At 64.2% G+C, this 15461-nt stretch overlaps 2 protein-coding genes across 4 annotated transcripts; one reads left to right on the top strand and one right to left on the bottom strand.

The window, feature by feature from the left end:
- Positions 1-346: 346 nt before the first annotated feature.
- Positions 347-12550, bottom strand: PLTP (phospholipid transfer protein). 3 transcript variants are annotated; one of them, XM_053247800.1, is made up of 16 exons: positions 12399-12550; positions 8225-8380; positions 7757-7856; positions 6537-6665; positions 5912-6067; positions 5494-5557; positions 4619-4682; positions 3666-3757; positions 2800-2985; positions 2594-2653; positions 1754-1918; positions 1253-1320; positions 1071-1113; positions 931-994; positions 678-754; positions 347-585 (listed from the first exon to the last, which is right to left on the bottom strand). In XM_053247800.1, the coding sequence occupies exons 2-16, from the start codon at positions 8340-8342 to the stop codon at positions 478-480; spliced, it is 1494 nt and encodes a 497-aa protein (XP_053103775.1). In that variant the 5' UTR covers positions 8343-8380; positions 12399-12550; the 3' UTR covers positions 347-477. The 3 variants fall into 3 exon arrangements, with proteins under 3 accessions (XP_053103775.1, XP_053103776.1, XP_053103777.1); XM_053247801.1 differs by lacking the exon at positions 12399-12550 and adding an exon at positions 12030-12386; XM_053247802.1 differs by lacking the exon at positions 1754-1918.
- LOC128322187 (translation initiation factor IF-2-like) lies at positions 11279-13888 on the top strand. Its single transcript, XM_053242962.1, has 2 exons — positions 11279-12313; positions 13480-13888. The coding sequence occupies exons 1-2, from the start codon at positions 11279-11281 to the stop codon at positions 13630-13632; spliced, it is 1188 nt and encodes a 395-aa protein (XP_053098937.1). The 3' UTR covers positions 13633-13888.
- The last annotated feature ends 1573 nt before the right edge of the window (positions 13889-15461 follow it).

Below are 15461 nucleotides of genomic sequence, written 5' to 3'. Positions count from 1 at the left end.
AAGGGGTGGGCTGCATCTGGGATAGTGGTGGAAAGGGAGCCCACCCCGCTCAGTCTGTCTGCAAAGCAGTCCCGGGGCGGGGGGGCGGGGGGAGTTGGGCAGTCACCCCACAGAGAAGCCTGGGCTGCTGAGACGGAAGGTGAGCTCCTCGGTGCCTCCCCCCCCACCACCCCGCCCTCCCGGTGGCAGCCTGAGCCATGGCAGGCCTGTTTTTCTTCCTTGAAGAGCTGCGTCTGGTGCTTTCTGGCGCTGCTCGCTGGTCCCCACCGTGGCACAGGGGCCGTAGTTTCCCATCAGACGTACCCTTAACGAAGTGGTGGATTTCCTGTAGGAGCCGGAGTCGGGCTGAGGTCTCACCCTGTTTATTAGTTGCCGGTGGGGCTGGCTTACGCCAGGCATGAGCTGTGAGGGCAGAGCGGCTGGCAGGCACTGCCCTTCAGCGGGAGGGGGCAGGAAGGGGGGCAGCGCTGGAGCCCCTCAAGCAGCCACAGAGGTTGGCCAAGGGGCAGGGCCTGTGCGGTATTTCTCGATCACCTCTCTCAGGCCTTTGGAGAAGTGGAGATCGGCGCCTATGGTCAGGTAGCCCTGTGGGGGAGAGAGGGGAGAGGGTGGGCTGGGGCCTAAGCCTAAAAGAAAGGGAGGCTGCCCTGCCCCATGGCACCCCTCGCTCTGCTTACCATGTGGTTGGTGACTACTTCCTTCAGGAAGTCCATGCCTTCTGGGAGGGGAATCTGGACACCTTTCTTGGTCCTCTCTGCAGCAAGAGAAAAGGGAAGGGATGCTAGCAATGGCAGCCATTCCCCACCCCACCCCAGGTTTGTGGGACAGCTGGGGAAAGAAGAGGGAAGCAGCCCTGGTGGTTCTGACCCTGCAGAACTGGGCTTCAGGGATCGGGGAGCACTGCCCTCCTGCCCCAGAAGCAGCACTTACCATTGATGAGCGGCATGATGGTCAGCTGGAGCAGCGTCTTCAGAGGGGTCTGCAGTGGAATTAGCTGCAGAAGGGTGGTAGAGAGGGTGAGTTAGCAGAGAGGGTGAGTTGACCCCCACCCCCCCACCTGCAGCACTCACCGCCAGAGATTCCAGCACGGACTGGTTGGAGTAGATCCGGAACCTGCAAGGGACACACAGAGATTGGGGGGGGTGGGGTGAATAGAGGGTGGCAGCAGCAGAATCTTGGTCCTCGCTGGTGCCTGAGTCCACCACCCCCGCCCGCTCTGCCCTGCCTCCTGGGCTGGCTCCACTCAGGGTACCTTCTCAGGTCCAGCTGCATCTGCAGAGCCTTCTTCTGCAGGGCTACCTTTGCACTCAGGCGACTTTCCTGTGAAGAGAAGATCAAGAGCTTCAAAGGGGACTCCTCCAAATCCATGGAGAACCGACCAGCCTTTCAGTGGCGACTAGTCCCAATGGCTACTGCTCCATCCAAGTCCGGGGCCTGGCTTGGGGCCCTGCGGGCCTGATCCAGCAGGGCTCTCCTGTCTTTGCGAGACTCTTCCCTTGAGCACATTACCCCCGCAGCGCCATGGACTCAAGGGCCAGCGCCGCCCCCTGCTGCCCCAAGGGCAGGGAAGTCCTCTCTGTCCCTCTTCTGAGGATGCGCAAGAGGAGAGGGAAGGGGCCGCTGTGCCCAGGGCCCCACTTCAAGCCGCAGGCAGAGGGCAGACATCCCAGGCTCAGGGGCGGGCTTATGGGGCTTTGGGAAACATGGGGTGGCCGGGGAGGAAAGATCCCCCCCCACCCCCCGCTTGGCTCACCACGGTCATGCTGGACAGCTGAACGGGGGGCTCCTCCAGCGGGGCCAAGAAGATGTCGAGGGTGGCACTGACGGCCACCGAGGTGCCCGAGGGCTTGATGGTGCAGCGGGGCGGGGCGGTCACCTGGAACTTCAGCAGCAGAGGCGCATCCGCCACAGCCGGCCTCTGTGGGAGAGCGGAGCGGCTCAGGGCAGGAGGGGCCATTCCGGGCCAGGGGCTCTGCAGCATCGTGGCGGGGCAGGTGCTGGCTGGGGCCACAGAGCCGCCCTGCTCAGAGGAGCCTCCCCGGCCCTTTGCCCTGCTGCAGCCGGCTGTGTCTCCAGTCTGGCGGCAGGCATGGTGGTGGGCAACCAGCTGCGGGCGGGGTCGACGTGGGTGCCGCCGCCGCCGCCAGCCTCCTCCCCGTGGCCCTGGAAGGCTGCTCTCCGGCCCTCGCGCTTGTGCAGGCGGCAAGAAGGGCCGCCGAGCGGCGTTCCTCTCCTTGCCGGGCCGGGCCAGGCCAGGCCAGGCCAGGCGGGGCCTCATCAGCGCCGCCCCCTAGTTCCGAGCCGTGGCGCAACTCCCGCTTTGGTGCGAATGCGGGGCGCCTCCCCGCCAGAGAGCGGCACCACCCACCACTCCCCCGGGCGGCTCCTGCCAAGAACGCAGGACCCTGACCCTGACGCAGCACGGAGAGACCGGCCGCGGGGTGGGCTTGCCGGCGGCGGGATCGTGGCCTTCAGCGCCGCCGCCTGCTCCAAGGGCCGCTGGCTTCGGGGGTCTCCCGGCGGCGGCGGCGGCTCCAGGGGGGCGGGCGGGGGAAGCTGCCCAGCCCTGCTGCTCCCGGCGCTCCCCGCTCACCGTCATGATGATGTTCCCAAATAAGGTGGCTCTCAGTAACACTTCCAAGTCCTTGGGCACCTGCAGCAACAGTCCGGTGTCAGCAGGAGGAGGAGGAGGAAGAGGGGGCGGGCAGCAAGCCCAGCGGGCTGGCCCCTCCGCCCCTGGCAGCGCAGACTGGCCGGGTCCCTCCTCCCCCAGGTCCCCAGCAGCAGGGCCCCACGCACCTTCGCCCCAGCCAGCTCCAAGCTCAGCATGCCGGCCTGGTGGTAGGCGAAGAGGGCCGAGTCGAAGAAGTTCTCCGAGACGGCCAGGTAGACCATGCGCGCCGTCTCGTTGGCGAAGGGCTCCACAGCCGGGCCGCCGGGCAGCAGCGTCTCGTTCCCGCCGCCGCGCAAGGGGAAGAACATGCCCTGAGCAGAGGAGGGAGGTGCGGAAGGCCCCAGTCAAGCCCTCCGGAGCCCCCACTGGGAGAACTGCGCAGCTGCGGGGGGGGGGCGGCAAAGGAGGCTCTTCGCAAGTGCCCCCCGGAAAAGTGGCTCCGCCCCTTTCTGTTTCCGAGAGCTGACATGTGGGGCACAGCTCGCCCACCAGGAAATGCACTTTGCCCCTGCTGTGCCTCCCTCAGTTTCCCCAGGGGCCGCCACTGCTCCCCTGAGCCCCTCTGATGCTCCCGGGGGGGCTGGCCCTAGCGCCCCACAGCTCCTCTTCCTGAGCATCCCGCAAATGCGGACGCAGCCTTGGGGCTAGTCTTGGCGCCCCCCGCCCCTCGCTGAGCGCTGAATGAAGGCTTGCCGGGGCGGGCGGAGGTCCGGACCTGGTTCTCGGAGCCGAGCCCGGCTGCTGCTTCCACAGCACGTGTGCTGGGAGCCAGGCTGCCGGAAGGAGCACGGCTCGTGGGCACTGCCTGTTGCCGTTCGGCTCCCCAGGGCGGGGCGGGAGGGAGGGCCCCCCCCCCGCGTTGCCCGCGGCAAACCCAGGCAGGCAGGCAGGCAGGCAGGCGCGTCTGGCAGGCTGCGTCCCGGGCGCTCCCCGCTGCAGGGAAACGGTGTTCCGGGGAGCGGAGCGCCGCCTTTGGGGCAGGTGGTTGTACCTTGAAGTTCATGTCCAGGGTGTCCGCAGTGACCAGCGGGTCATTCAGCAGGGCGTAGTCGATCCCGATGTGCTCGTCCACCGGGCTGCGCACTGCAAAGGCGGGGAGAGGCGGCGGCGGCGCCAGCGCCCCAGAGTCAGAAGAGAGCGGCGGCCCCCTGGAGAAGCGCCGCCCGCGGGAGAGCGAGGCAGGCAGACGGGCCACGCGGCGGCGGCAACAGTCCCGCCCATCCCTCGATAGGCTCACTCCCAACCTAAGGCCGGGCCGGGCCCTCCTTTGGCTTTAATGCCAATGGCCCGATTTGTCGGCGGGGGGCGGGGGCGCTTGAAGCGGGACAGGCGGGGGGGGGGCAGCCGTCGACGGCGCCGCTCTGCGCGGACTTATTATTCGTGTATTTAGAACATCGATGCCGCCCCTCCAGTACAGTGCTGCTCGGGGCGGCTCACAACAATAAAACAGATACCATACACATATACAATAAAAGGAATAAAATACTTTCCCCCGGTTTACTTAATACTTATTCCCGTTTCACCTCAATCAACGAGCCCCTGCCAAAACCTAAGGGGGGGGGGTATACTTGTGGGTCAAATGGGCCGTAACCCAAAATTTGGCTTTAAAAATGCCAAATCTGGCAGCAGAGCCACCATCTGCTTTCAAGTTCCAAGGCCAGTTCGGCGAGTGGTTGCCCCGACAGCTCGAGGAGGCCTCGAAGGGCAGCTCGCCCAGGAAGGCATCCGGGACAGGGAAGGAGCGAGGGGCGCATATGGCGCCGCGCCTGGCCTCCCGAGCCAACCCCCCCCCCCGCCCAAGCTTTGCAGAGGACACTCTCTGCTGCCACCCCTCTGCCCACTGCCCGCAGCCTGGTTGCCCCGGCCGTGAGCGAACCCCGCCTCCCCTGCCCCTGAAGAAGCCCCCAGCCGAGCGACCCCGGCCCACCGCCCAGCAGCACTCACCCGGCACGGTGTCCAGGACATTGTTCAGTAGCACCAGCCCCGCGTGGTCCAGCACAGGGCAGATCTGCAAGCGGAGCAGAGGGGAGGGGTGGGCGGGGAGCTCGCAGGGGTGGACGGCTGCCCCCCCTCCCCGCACAGTGCATCAGTGAGAGGGAGGGAAGGGACAGAGGGAGGGGTCACTCCTTCCTGGGGGGGCACTCTGCACATGCTCAAGAGCACGAAGTGCTTTGCCATATCTCCATGAATCTCCAGCTGCAGGGGAGAGGGCCTGCCCCCCTCAGCTGTGGGCCTCCTCCCAGGGGCATCTGGCGGGCCACTGTGCGGACCAGGATGCTGGGCTAGAGGGGCTACCTTGGGCCTGATCCAGCAGGGCTGCTCTTAAGGTTGTCTCGGGCAGCCTTCGAGCCCGTGTCTTTCGCAAGGCTCTTTGCCGTGCCTGGAGGTGGCTGGAATCCTGGAGCCCAGCTGCTCACACTCAAGAAGCTGCCTGACCCCACCTGCCTTACCTGGAGATGCTGCCAGAGACGGAACGTGGGCCGCGAGCAAAGCCGATGCTCTTCCGCAGAGCGGCGCGGCCTCCCCCCGCTTCCCTCCCGCTCCACCCGACAGGGCTACCGAGTCCTTCAACTTCTCCCCATAAGCCTCCTCTGGAGACAGGGGGCAAGTCATGCTTGATCGAGGGGTGGGGGTGGGGGGAGAGAGAGAAATGGTCTGAGCGCTCTGGGAGAGACCACCACGGGGAGTGGGGGGGGGGGCTCCGAAAAGGCGGCGAGGGGGAAAGACACACACACACAGCTCTGTGGAGTTGATCTTCTGGGCTCCAACTCCGAACACGTAAGCGGGATGGAGGGGGACGGGGCCCGCTCTGGTCTTACCTGCTGGTTGAGCAGGTAGCGCATCCCTGTGGTGATAAAGGTGGCCAGGAACTGATACACCTTTCTGGAGATAACGCAAGGAGGCGCGTCAGGGCCGAGTCGGGGGGAGCCGGTCGCCCTCTTCTCCCTCGCTCCTTTCCCCAAAGCAGCCCGGCTCCCTTGCAGCCGCAGCTGGCCCCCTTCCAGCTCCGCAGGAGTCCCAGCCTCCGCGGCTCCCTTCCTGAGTTTCGCAGGCCCGGCGCAAATCAGAGGCGGCGGCGGCTGCTGCTGGCCCCCTTTGCCAGAATAGCAAGGAAGGGCTTGCTCGGGGGGGGGGAGAAGAGAGACCCCGGCCCGGCCCCCACGGCAGCTGCTGGGCCACCGAGCCACTCCCCAGCCCAGAGGCAGGCAGTGGCCACACAGAGCCTGGGGCGGCTACCTGAGCGTGCCGCTGAATCCTGCGTGCATGCGAGCGATGGAGGCGTTGCAGCTGATGTTGGAGATCTTGAGGCGCCCCGCGGCGTCCTTCGCCAGCGCCAGCACCGTGTGGATGTGGACGCCCTCCGCGGTAGTGTTGATGGAGCCCACGTCATAGCTAAGAGGAGCCCAGGCAGGGGCAGTGAGTCGAGCGGGGCGCCTGCCCCAGGAGCAGAGGCAGTCCCGGCGGCAGTCCCACAAGGGGGGAGGAGGAGGAGGACTCCAGACTGCAGGGTCCGGACGGATGGAAGGAGGACCCCGCGGGGGCGGGAGGTGTGTCCAGCTCTGCTGCCCTCCAGCCTGGGCGCGACTCCTCCTGGCTCGCCGCGCCTGCAGATTCCCTCCGGCTGCCTCGGCCAGAAGAGGGACCCCTCCAGGCAGCACACGCCGGCTGGGTGGGGCTAGCGCCAGGAGCCGGACGCCCTGGCTCGGCGGCGGCGGCGGTGGCGACCCAGCCGCACGGCGCGACCCGAGGCGCAAGAGGAGGAGGAGGAGGGCGGAGCCGCCGAGCCACTGCGGGGCAGCAGGGGCAGCAGCAGCTGCGCCTCCCTTGGTGCCCCCCCCGCCCCCGCCCCCCAGCCACTTACAAGAACCAGTAGAGGAGCTGGCGGCGGAAGCGCAGGCTGATGGAGGCGTTGTTGATGCTGAAGACCAGATGCCGCCGGGGCTGGAAGTGGAGGTCCGAGAGGGCCAGCTGGAGCTGGGTCACCCTCACGCTGCGGGCGGGCAGGCAGGCAGGCAGTGAGCAAGGGGCCTGGCGAGGGGCCGCCGCTCCCCGCCCGCCCCCCAGTGCGAAGTAGCAGGGGCCCCGCCGCAGGAACAGCTCCCCGGCGCTCTCGCGGTGGTGGGCGCTTCCTCGGCAGCCTCCCTCGGGCTGCCGGCCAGCTGCCCTGTCCCGGTGGCAGTGATGCTGCAGCCACGCCCGCCCCCCCTCCTCCACCTCCGGACTGTGCCGCCCCCTCTGAGCAGCACCCAGGGGCTCCGGGCGCCCGCGCTCCCTCCGCAGCGGGCAAATGCCTTGGGAATCCCTGCGGTGGGAGCGAGGGGAGAATCATCCGCGGCAGCTCCCGGGCTGCTGGCCCGCCGCCGCCTTCTCCTCTCGAGGCCCGGCGGCATCTCAGGCAAAGGGGGCTGCCCCCCTCCCCCCAGGTGTGCTTCACCTGCTTCTCTTTCACGAGGCCACTTGCTGGGAGGCAACTCTCAGCCGGCAGGCAGGGCCAGGGGGCTGGTGCTCGGGGAAGCCCAGACGGCCCTCAGGCATGGCTGCACCACCCCCTCCCACCCCACCAGCACCTTCCCCTCCTTCAAGCAACTGTCCCAAGGAGTTGGGGGGCACCTGACTCTGCTGTGTTGCTGCTGCTGCTGCTGCCTTCCTCAACTGTCTCTGCTTCCTGGCAGCAGTTCAGGTTGCTTCTCTCTCTTCTGTGATGCCTGCAGGCTGAGCATTCATCAGGTCAACCATGCAGCTTTACCTGGTGAATGGCCAGCCTGCAAGCAGTGTGGCTCTCAGGCAGGAGAGAGAGGTCCTTTGGCACCCCCTGACTCATGAGGACCAACCCCTACTTGCTTCAGAGCAGACAAGGAGGCCACAAAGCACACCTCTCCGCCAGGCCGGGGCAGCTCCCTTTCCCAAGCATCTCCCAGGAGCTCCACCTGGTTTTCACAAGTGCTCCAGGACCCCTAAGCTGGCCCTGGAGTTGCTACAGGAAGAAGCGGCTGGCAGCTGAGGCTAGCCAATCAGAACCCAGTGCTGGGCCCAGAAGGAAGGGCCCAGGGTGGGGGCGGGGGGGGGGCAGCCCGGACTCACTTGCTGATGTTGTAGTGGAACTGGCCCTCTTTGCCGTGCAGGTCGCCCAGGGTGAGGTTCTCCAGCTCCTGCTCCACGAAGCGCAGCCCCTCCTGCTTCACTGCAAGACACACACACACACCCGTGACATTATCACCCCTCCCCTGCCCTCCAGACCCTGGCTGGCAAAGCGGGAGGGTCTCCAGCCAGCCAGCCACCAAGCACCCCTCCCACGACTCAGACAACGCCCCAAACAGGCCAAGGAGGCCAAGAGAACCAAGCGACTCGGTCACCAACCCAGAGATGGAGGTTTGGGGCAGTCACAAATTGGGGGAGGGGCAACGCTGGCTGGGATGGGTCAAGGGCAGTGAGGAGGCAATTCTCCCCACCCTGCGCGCGCGCGCACACACACACACAATGGGAACCAATCTGTGTGGCTGCCCCAGGTGTCCTCCGCCCCCCGCCCCCCGCCGCCCCTGAGGGCCTCACCCAGCTCCAAGCCCTTGGCGGTGATCCTGATCTTGCAGCCTGGCACAGCTGTGGCAGCCGCTGGGCCCAGCCAGGAGAGCAGCAGGAGGAGAGGGAGTGGGGGGCTGAGCAGACACATGGCGGAGCTGGCCCTGCGAGGGGGAGGGGGGCAAGAGGCTGGAGGAGAAACAGGCCCAGAGCCCTGTGTGAGCCACACACACACAGGCCTGGAAGCCGATTGGCTGTCATCGTGGTATTGGGGCAGGGGTGGGGTGGGAGGGGACACCTGTGCTGGAGGCAGCTTTGATTGGATGCCCCACTCCACCGACATGAAAGAGAAAGTGGCTGCGGAGGGTGGGCAGAGCCCTGCCTGCCCGTCACATTTCAAGCCAATTGGGAAGTGAAGCAAAGCAAGGGATGCTGGCAGGCAGGCAGGCAGGCAGCAGACATGAGCAAGGGCGGGGGGGGGCTTGCCGTCCCCTGCACCTCTCCCTACACCTGTGCCTGAGGCCGCTGCCTCACCTTGCCCCACGGAAGGACTGCCCCTGTTGCCAGTCCTGTTGAACATTATTTCTATACCACCATCAATGACAGCATGAAACAATAAAACTCCATAAAACAAACATAAAAGCAGAACAAAACTTAGCTACAAATCTAAAATGAGCTGGGACAACTCTTTGACCACAAGCCTGAATAAAAAGAGCACGAACCCTCTGAGGTTTTGCAGGAGGAGATCTCCATATTGTTTTGCTCAGCTTTGAGGCTGCCTCTGCTGCCTGCCTGCCTGCCTGCCCTCTTTGCATCCACAGATAACCTGGCTGGATTTCCTAGATTGCGAACGGGACAGCTACAAGCCCTTGACTGACTTCCAACTGTCCTGGGATAGTGCAGGGAAGGAGCAACCACCTGTACAACTGACCAGGCGGACCCCAGTGTGAAAAAGAAGAGGAAAGCAGGGAGGGGTCTTGGCTCAGGGAAGGCCTCTTGAGGGTGCCATCCTGGGCCCCAGCCATGCCCGCCTGAGGGGCTTTGGGTCTGGCACGGGCCCCCTTACACCCGCAGAAGCTGAAATCCACTCCCACCGTGCCGGAGGAGGAGCATCAGGAGCTGCCATCTACTGAGTCAGTATATAGACCCTGCTTAGCTAAGGGGATGGTCATGCTTGCTGCCGCCAGACCAGCTCTCCTCTCCTTGCAGCAACTGGGAGGCGAAGCCAGTGGAAGTTGAGGCTGGCAGTGCTGTTGCAGGGGGGCTGTAGCGCCTCCTCCTAACGGGCCGCCGGGGGAGGGGGGTGCCTAATAAGGCACCGCGGCTGCCTCAAGTTCCCGGCACCCAGCCATCCCCACTGCCATCCCCACTGCCTGCAGGGTGGCCATTCACCAGGGGGGCAGATGCAACAGGAAGGCACATACCCTCCAGCCAAGGAAACGCAAGGAGACAATCCGGGAGGCCAAGGGAGTTTTTGGGGGCATGCAGCAGAGAGCCAGGAGTGTCCAGGGGAATGACAAAAACTTCTTTAAATTGATCAGAAGCAGTAAACCTGCCAGGGTTAGGGGGTGAGAGGGATTGTTCAGCAGGAGGAGGAGGAGGAGGAGGAGACTGCAGAGGCACCCGGTGGGCCACTATGGGAAACAGGATGCTGGACTAGGTAGACCTTGGGCCTCATCCAGCAGGGCTGTTCTTAGGTCCAGGTAGATCTCCACCTGATGAATGGTCAGCCTGCAGGCAGCATGGGGTGAGACAGGAAAGAAAGAAAGAAAGAAAGAAAGAAAGAAAGAAAGAAAGAAAGAAAGAAAGAAAGAAAGAAGCAACTGGAGCTGCCTGGAAGGGCTTGGGGGCAAGCCTTCTTGTGAGGCTTTGCTTCTTCATGACAAGTGATGAGCTCACAGAACTCCTTGCCACAAGATGCAGTGGCAGGCAGCCACAGGCTTAGACGGCTTGAAAGGAGCTGAGGGCATCCTCCCTGAATAGGTCTCTTCACAGTTACTAGCCAGGTGGGCTCCCTGGAGCCTCTCTCTGAAGAAGGGGCCATCCCCAGAGTGCCAGGCGACAGGAGGACTCCGGTGTGGGCAAGGCCAGTGGCTTTCGGGGGGGACTGGAGGCTGGACTAGCTGGTGCAGATGCTCCAAAGGGGCTGGCCGCTGGGGGAAGCCGGAGGCGGCTGGGCCAGCTGGCTTTCCGCCCGCAAGCAAGGGCGTTCTGGTGCTCCCACTCCCACTCCCGGCAGCCAGGAGGCCACAGTCGGCCCAGCCTCCCCCAACAGTGCCCTTCGCTTGTCTCCTGTGGACAAGCGGTCCAGCAAATAGACACACATCTGGAAGGCCAAAGGCAGCGCTGGGAACATGGCAGCCTCCCAGGAGAGGCCGCGGCCCTGGGCATGCCCCTGTGGCCTTGGGGCTGAGCCGGAGGGCCGTCCTTCCCGCGGCTCCAGATGGCGCCCAGACCCAGCCTCGGGGAAGTGCGGCCCCCCCCCGGCAGCAGCCACAGAGGCCCCCGCTGGGCTGCTCTTGTATCCATGGGAGCTCCCTGGCCAGCTGGCCTCCTGGCTCCCGTCCTGGGTTGGGCTCTGCTCCATCCTGCTCTGGAGAGGATCTTCCCGCCCTGGAGGCTTCTGCTCCCCTGACCTGGGCAGCCTTGAAGGTGCCACAAGACTCTTGGCCCTGGGCTTGCCAGCAGCGTTCCCTCTAGACACTCACAAGACTGTCCCCTCAGTTAATTTGGGACCCCCCTCAGGTCGAATCAGGAAGGGGCCACCCTGAATGCACCCCGGTGTGCACGCGCACTGCCTTGATTGCTGCCGCCCAGAACAAAACTGCCCAGAGATGGAGCAAACGAGAGGGACCACCGGTTGCCAGGAAGGCTCCCCCCCTCTCTGCCTGCTTCTCCCCCGACCTCTGCCCGTGAGCCGCCTTCTCCGAGCCTTTCCTCCAGCAGAGAAAAGCCACCACCAGGCTGAGCAAGCCATGGAAGGCAAGGCCAAGTTAGGGCTCGCACGGCTGGAGGCGCTCCCCGAGGAACAGGCTGACTCAGGAAGCGGCTTCAGAGTCAGACCCGCCTGGCTCCATCTAGCTCCGCATGGTCCACACTGACTGGCAGCAGCAGTTCCGGGTTTCCGACGGGAGCTTTGCCAGCCCGACCCGGAGCTGCTGCCTGGCTGGGACTGAAGCCGGGAGGAGCGTCTACATGCAAAGCAAGAAGAGCCGCGTTGGATCCAGCAGCAGCATCCCCTTCCTTCGCAGCGGGGCCCGCGAAATGCCTCCGAGTCTGGGAAGATCTCCAGCAGCCGGAGATGGAGGCTCCTCCTCGGCTTCGGAACCTGGAGGCGGCGGACACCCATCGAGGCTAGTCGCCGCTTGTCCTTCCCAAGCCCACGTCCATCCCACGGGGGCGGGGGGGCTCCTGCCAGAGCTCGGGCTGCGCTCGCCTCTCCGCCGCCACTGCCCGAAGCCGCCCCCAGCGGGGAGGGGCCCGAATGCAGAGCCCTCCTCCGCAGGGCCAAGGCGGGCTGGTGTGGGCCGCGGAGCTCTCTGCCAGAGGCGGGACTTGTGCGTGGGCAATTCCACCACGCCACTCAGCGGGCAGAAGCCGCGCGGGCCGGGGCGGAGGGGGGGAGACAGAGGCCCCCTCCCCAAATGCCCCTCGGGAAGGAAGCCGGCCCGTGAGTTGGGGGAGAAGCGACGGCCCGCCGGGACCTCCCGGGTGCCACCCCAGCCCAGCCCCACCCGGCGCGGATTTGCCAGGCTGCCCTCGCGCCGCCGAAACCCTCTGCGGGAGGGTCTGAATAGCTCTCTCCCCCCCTCCCGCCGCCGCCCCCCGCTGGACTTGCCAGGCGCGCAGCTTCCCCCGCCCCGGGAGACCCCTGGCAGCTCCGAGGCGACCCTTCCCTGGCTGAAGACGCAGCGGAGCGACCGCGCCGGAGAGGGGCAGGTAGCCCACCCTCCTGCCGCGTCCCAGACTGGCGCGGCGCTGAGGCTGCGGCGCTGTGATGCTTCGAAGCGCCCGCCCGCGCGCCCGGCAGGCAGCGGCAAAGGCAGAGCGGTCTCCCCGCCACGTCCCGCGCGGCGCCGCTTTCCCCCGAGGGGAACCACCGGTGGCGGGGCGGGAGGACCGGTGAGCAAAGCCCGGCTTCCCCCACGCCGCGCCCGCCCGGGGTGTTGCCCGGTGGTCCCGCCAGATGCCCCCGCCTGGCACTCACCGCGCTCCGGCTGCCTGGCGCTGCGCTGCGCCGCGCTCGGGTCCGCCCGTCGGTCCCCAGGTGCCGCTCGCTTGCTGCTGGCCGCTCTCCCTCCTCCCGCCGCCTTTTATGCCGCCGCCGCCGCCGCCGCCGCCGGCCCCTCTCCGCCCCAGCCCGGCCCAGCAGAGGAGGAGACAGCCCGGCGGCGGGTCGGCAGGCGGGGTGGGCTCTGCGCGGGCAGCAACCAGGCAGCGGAGCGCCTCCTCCTCCGCTCCGCAGCCGCTAATCCGGAGCACGCACGCCTGCATTGCCAGGGGCCGTCACTTCGGCGGGGGTCCTGCGCACTCCGCCCCCCCGCCCGCCCGCGCCCCAAGGAGACCCTCCGGCAGTTGCAGCCGTGGGGCGGAGGAGGAGGGGCTCCTCTTGGCCAGCTGGTGGGAGGGGGCCAGGGTGACCCAAGGCCCTGCTGCGCCTGCGGGGGGCCGCCAAGTGGGCCCTGCTGCGGGAGACTGGCCCCCTTCCAGAACCAAGGCTTGCAAGCGCTGAAACTTGCGCGCAGGGCGGGGGGGGCTTCTTCTCTGTTCCCCGAGTTTGAACCAGAGGCCTTTTGTAGGCAAAGCAGGCACTCTGCCGCCCTGTGAAGACACCTCCTACGGAGTCGGACCCCTGGACCCTCCAATCCAGGATGGCCTGCACGGACTGGCAGCAGCAGCAGAGGCTCTCCAGAGAGGGGTCCTTCCCAGCCCTGCTCCCTGGAGATGCTGCCAGCCAGGGACTGACCCAGGGCCTTCTGAAGGCAAAGCAGGGGCTGCTCCCCGCCTGAATCATGCCCCCCCCCATTGCTATATCCCACTCCATCATATCCAAGGGGTCTTGGCCACGCTCCCCCTCCCACTCAACTACAGTCTCCTCTCAAGAGGGCTGCTCCCTCCACTACTCTTGGCCCCCCTGCCTGGGTTTCAGGCCAACTCCTTCTGCTTTGGGGGGAGGGCTGTTGTTTTGCTTGGTTTGGTTTGGTGTTTTGCCATGATTTAACTCTGGTTGTCTGGATTGTTTTTGTTGGCTGCTTTAATGTCTTAACAAAAGACATTATCATCAACAGGAGGAAAGGCAGGACACACCTTTTCAGAACAAGCCAACAGCACCGCCAGGCCTGTTCAGCTGGAAGAGAGAGACTGGCCAGCCAGCCCAGGCACAGAAGCATCCGCGCAGAGGAGCAGGGATCCATCCAGACCCAGGCCTGAGGCCTCCCTAGTCCAAGGGCAGCACAGGGCACCTCACTGGGGCCGGGCGGGGTTGGGGGAGAATCCAGCAGAGAACCCAAAGAGCTGTTCAGGTGCATGGAGGGAGAATTGTATGAAGGGAAGGGGTGGCTGAGATGGAAGAGAGGACACCTTTGGCTGCAAGGAAATGCCAGCTTCGCCATCCTTTGGGTTTCTCGCTCATTCATCCATCAGTTTATATACTGCCCTTCCTGAAGTGTCTCAGGGCGGTTTACATTAAAATAAAAAATTTTAAAAAATCATAATACAGTTAGAATCAGAATTTTTTTTAAAAAAAAAACAGATTAAAATTTAAACTAGATATCATTAAAAGCCAGGCTTAAAAGATGGGTCTTTAAGGCTCCCCTGAAGACCTCCAAGGGCGACAATCCTCTTATTTCCATGGGGAGTGCATTCTGCAACCCAGGGCTGACAACTGAGAAGGCCCTGTCCCAGGTGGACGGAGACCAGATGTGCCAGGGATCCTTTAGAGAAAGGCACTCTTTCAGGTAATTGGGACATCATCGCCGCATTTTATTTTATTTTATTTTATTTTATTTTATTTTATTTTTATACTGCCTGACTCCAAAGGTGGCAGATTTTATTTGTTAGCTGCCCCATAACAAATTGTTCTCAGGTGGCTCACAGCACAGCATTAAAACATAAAATAAAAGCACATAACACATTAAATCATAACAAACCAAAGGGAGGGGGATAAAGAAATACAATACAAAGCCATTTAAAAACTCTTTTAAAATCAATTTAAAAATCAAATTTAAAGATCAAAACCAAAATTTTAAAGAGCTGGGTGAACAAAAAGGGCTTTACCTGGTGCCTAAAAGAACAAAGCGATGGAGCCAGGCGAACCTCACTAGGGAGGCCATTCCATAAATGGGGTGCAGCCACCCAAAAGGCCCTCTCCCTGGTAGCCAACCACCTCACCTCGTTGGGCAGGGGCACCCGGAGGAGGGCCTCCGAAGAAGCTGTCAAGGTCTGAGTTGGGGCATCTGGGGCAGGGCATTCTCTCAGGTAACCTGGTCCCAAGCCATTTAGGGCTTGAAAGCTTAAAACTAGCACTTGGGCCAGAAAGGGACTGGGAGCCAGTGCAGCTGACGAAGCATTGGCGTCTAATATGCTCTGAACGTCCAGTCCCAGTTCGTCATCCCGCAGCCCTATTTTGTACCAGCTGTAGTTTCCGGACCGCCTTCCAAGGCAGCCCCACGTACACCACATTGCAGCAATCCAAGCGAGAGGCTACCAGAGTGTGAGTAACTGTGGCCAAGCTCTCTCTGTCCAGGCAAGGTCACCGCACTCCAAGCCAAGAGGCCGCTTGAGCCTCTAGCGACTGCACTGGATCGCTGAGCACCCCCAGACTGCAAACCTGGTCCTTTGGTGGTGGTGGTGGTGGGGGGAGACGCGCAACCCCATCGAGAACAGGCTGGACACCATCCACCCAGGCAGAGGAACCACCGACCAGCAGGCTGTAGAGGAGCATGGCGCAGGCCCACCCCACAGAAGGGAGGACAGTGTGGGGGCAGCCATTGCCCCCCTCCACGGAGCACAGGGTGGCAGGTGGCCAGAGTGCTCCTCTGCCTCCCGGAGGATGTGGCTCCTCCTTCTGCCCTGCCTGTGCCTCTTCCCTTCTGCTGCTGCTGCTGCTGCTGCTGCTGCCGCCGCCGCCGCCTTGGGCAGAGGAGGCGGGGCTCTTTCAGATGGATCGAAAGAGCCCCGCCAGACTTGCCTGGACTGAGCCTTGCCTGGACTGAGTCTCAGCGTATTCGCCCTCATCCAGTCCATTACCACCTCACCTGGGTCTGATGAG

Source organism: Hemicordylus capensis, chromosome 4, assembly GCF_027244095.1.
Source record: "Hemicordylus capensis ecotype Gifberg chromosome 4, rHemCap1.1.pri, whole genome shotgun sequence".
NCBI classification, from domain to species: Eukaryota; Metazoa; Chordata; class Lepidosauria; order Squamata; family Cordylidae; genus Hemicordylus; species Hemicordylus capensis.
The sequence above is the reverse complement of the archived record's forward strand: the minus strand, read 5'-3'. Positions and strand labels throughout refer to the sequence as shown.